A 2812-nucleotide genomic window follows, 5' to 3' on the forward strand; every position below is an offset into this window, starting at 1 on the left:
CCAGCTTCATCTTGCAAGAAACATAGTTTGACCCCTTGCAGACTTACCCAACTTCTCAATAGCCTCGTAAGCATTCGAAGGCAGGCCACCTCCACAGGCTTTGTCGATAACATCACAGTCTACCAGCTCTGTAGAGGGAGAAGGTAGGATGAAGGTCAACTGGATGCTGGAGATGAGTGCAGGCACATGTTTAAGTTCACGAACTTCCCCTAGGGCAATGTTTTTGAACCTTATCAACTTGAAGGTGGGTGGACTTCAATTCCCAGAGTTCTGTGAGTTAAAGTCCACCCATTTTCAAGTTGTTAAACTTCAGAAACAATGTCCTGGTGAGACATCTACATCCAACGTAGCCTTTCCCATGAGCGCTGGATTTAGACCTTGGGGGGTCTAAGCTATTGGAAGCTACAATGGGTATACCTACCGTGTGTTCATAGAGCATAAGGTCATAGAACTTCTGAACATGTCAAGAAGGCCACCAAGTTGCATAGCAATCCATAATGGGGTAGGGAAGGGCATTATTTACCTTAATTTATTTTGTTAATGATTGTCAGCAGGGATGACGGCCACTGTGATCGAAGGGGGAAGACATTGGCTTAGGAGCTGGGAGCCCAGCTTTGTGTCAGACCTCCAGTCTAGAAGGTTCCCAGGGGATTCTGGCCCCATGGGGCCCTGTTCAAGGGGGTCTAGTGTGGAAGGGGCTGGCCTCGGACCAGGGAAGGGACTCAAGTTCCAGGCCTCCCTAGATGCAGAAGACATCTGGGTGACCTTGGATGGTCCTTTTCCGCCAGACTGTGGGAGAAGCCAACTGAACCCCAGCTCTTGTTGCGCCTGGTTCTGAGACCTTCTCCAGGTCCTCCACATCAGACCAACACTAGGAACAGCAGCATTTGTCGGCAGCCACAGCGTAACCTGAGAGTGTTGTCGAGACTCCCCACTACTTAGGACCCAGGGCTTCCTTCCTCCTGATCTGGGTGAACATCACCAGTTGAGGAGAGAAGCATCCACAAAACACGGCATGGGAGTGGATCCCTATTTTCCAACCGGGCAAATCCTCCCAGAGAAGTTGTGACCCCAGCCCCTCAGTTACCTTGCTCAGAGAGGGAGAGCAAGGTGCCCTTGCGAAGGTACCACTGTCCTTCTATGTTGCCCGTTACAGAGAAGGCCCAGCAGGAGCCACAGTCGCCCTGCAGAGAGAAGAAGGGACGATACAAACAGCATCAGAAAAGCTCCATCCAAGCTTTAGGGCAACCTTTCTCAACCTTAGCAACTTTTAAGATGGGTAGACTTCAACTCCCAGAATTCCCCAGCCAGCAAAGCTAGGAAAGTTGAGGTCCACCCATCTGGAAGTTGCCAAGGGTCAGAAACACCGTCCTGGGGAGAGACCTGGCCTAATTCACGGAGGATCAAGCTGTGCTGGCTGGGGAATTCTGGGAGTCGGTCCACAGGGCTTAAAGTTGCCAAGGTTGGGCACCCCTGCCCTAGATCACTTGACACGGCCCTGTCGACCGGTCGGGCATCACCACCTAGGCAGGACGAGCTCAGCCCCACCCAGGGCCCCATCTCAGAATCCATTCGTTTGTCCATGGGATTTAGCCTAAGAAGACCCACCTGGTTTTTGACCCCTGTGACGGCCCCATGGTCCCGCCAGTCCCATTCCTCAGGGAAGGAGCCATTCGGGATGGAGGCCACTTTCATTGGCCGGCCTGGTAGCTTCGCCAGCAGCGGATTCAGGTACGTGGAATGGAACTCTTCCTCTGGAAGGAGAGAAGCAGACCAGGAGTGGCAAATCCTGCCCCCAACCTCATTCTCCATTTATACAGAAGATAGAATCATAAGGCTGGACGGGATCTTGGAGGTCTTCTAGTCAACCCCCTGCTCAATCAGAAGACCCTAATGAAGGGATTAGTCCAATACACAACACACAAAGCCACAATTAAGCACATGTTCTTGATAAGACAGGACTGAAGTGAGGCTGACACCATAATTAAACTAACCCCTCTTACTGGTACTATTAGGACAATTATTATTACAGGTAGTCCTCAAATTTACGTTGCTAAGTGACACATTTGTTAAATGAGTTGTGTCCCATTATACAACCTTTCTTGCCCTGGTGGTTAAGTGAACCACTGCAATTGTTAAGTTAGTGACACAATTGTTAAGCGAATCTAGTTTCTCCACTGACTTTGCTTGTCAGAAGGTCGCAAAAGGGGATCACGTGACCCTGGGACACTGCAACCGTCATAAATGTGAGTCAGTTGCCAAGCCTCTGAACCTTGATCACGTGATCCTGGGACACTGCGACAAAGCGTGAAAAACAGTCATAAGTCCCTTTTTTTTTAGTGTTACTGTAACTTTGAACAGTCACTAAACGAACTATTGTAAGTCGGGGACTATCTGCACTCTGTTGCTTTGCATGTACACTGAGAGCTTCTGCACCAGAGAAAAATTCCTTGTGTGTCCAGTCACACTTGGCCGAATTAAGTATTCCATTCTCTTTTGTTCTATTATTTCTATTTCCATTCTATTCGCGCACGTCAACTTTTTAAGAAGTTCTGAATAGAATAGTTAACAGGCCCAAACTATGATAGGTCCACAATATACCTTTATTGGCTCTTTTGACCGAGAAATGATCCCCTGCAGATGAGACGGATAGTTTTGCATGGGACACAATTGGATCCAGGTGCAAAATGTTCCTCCGCTTTCCAAGGAACCTTTGCAATCCAGAAAAGAAACCGGAACCAAACTTCCTGCCCGCCGTACCTGTCAGGTCGCTAAATTTGGTGACTCCGTATTCTGCAGTGCCCTGGTCCAG

The 2812-nt window shown here is 49.1% G+C and overlaps 1 protein-coding gene across 1 annotated transcript; it reads right to left on the reverse strand.

The window, feature by feature from the left end:
- Positions 1 to 47: 47 nt before the first annotated feature.
- LOC107301305 (cathepsin F-like) lies at positions 48 to 2812 on the reverse strand (the record flags this gene model as incomplete). Its single annotated transcript, XM_015830549.1, has 4 exons — positions 48 to 128; positions 1088 to 1184; positions 1609 to 1754; positions 2761 to 2812. Coding segments are annotated over 4 exons (376 nt in total), but the record flags the coding sequence as incomplete, so codon positions are not given.

Source organism: Protobothrops mucrosquamatus, unplaced genomic scaffold, assembly GCF_001527695.2.
Source record: "Protobothrops mucrosquamatus isolate PMUCROS unplaced genomic scaffold, P.Mucros_1.0 scaffold11358, whole genome shotgun sequence".
In the NCBI taxonomy this organism is placed as follows: domain Eukaryota; kingdom Metazoa; phylum Chordata; class Lepidosauria; order Squamata; family Viperidae; genus Protobothrops; species Protobothrops mucrosquamatus.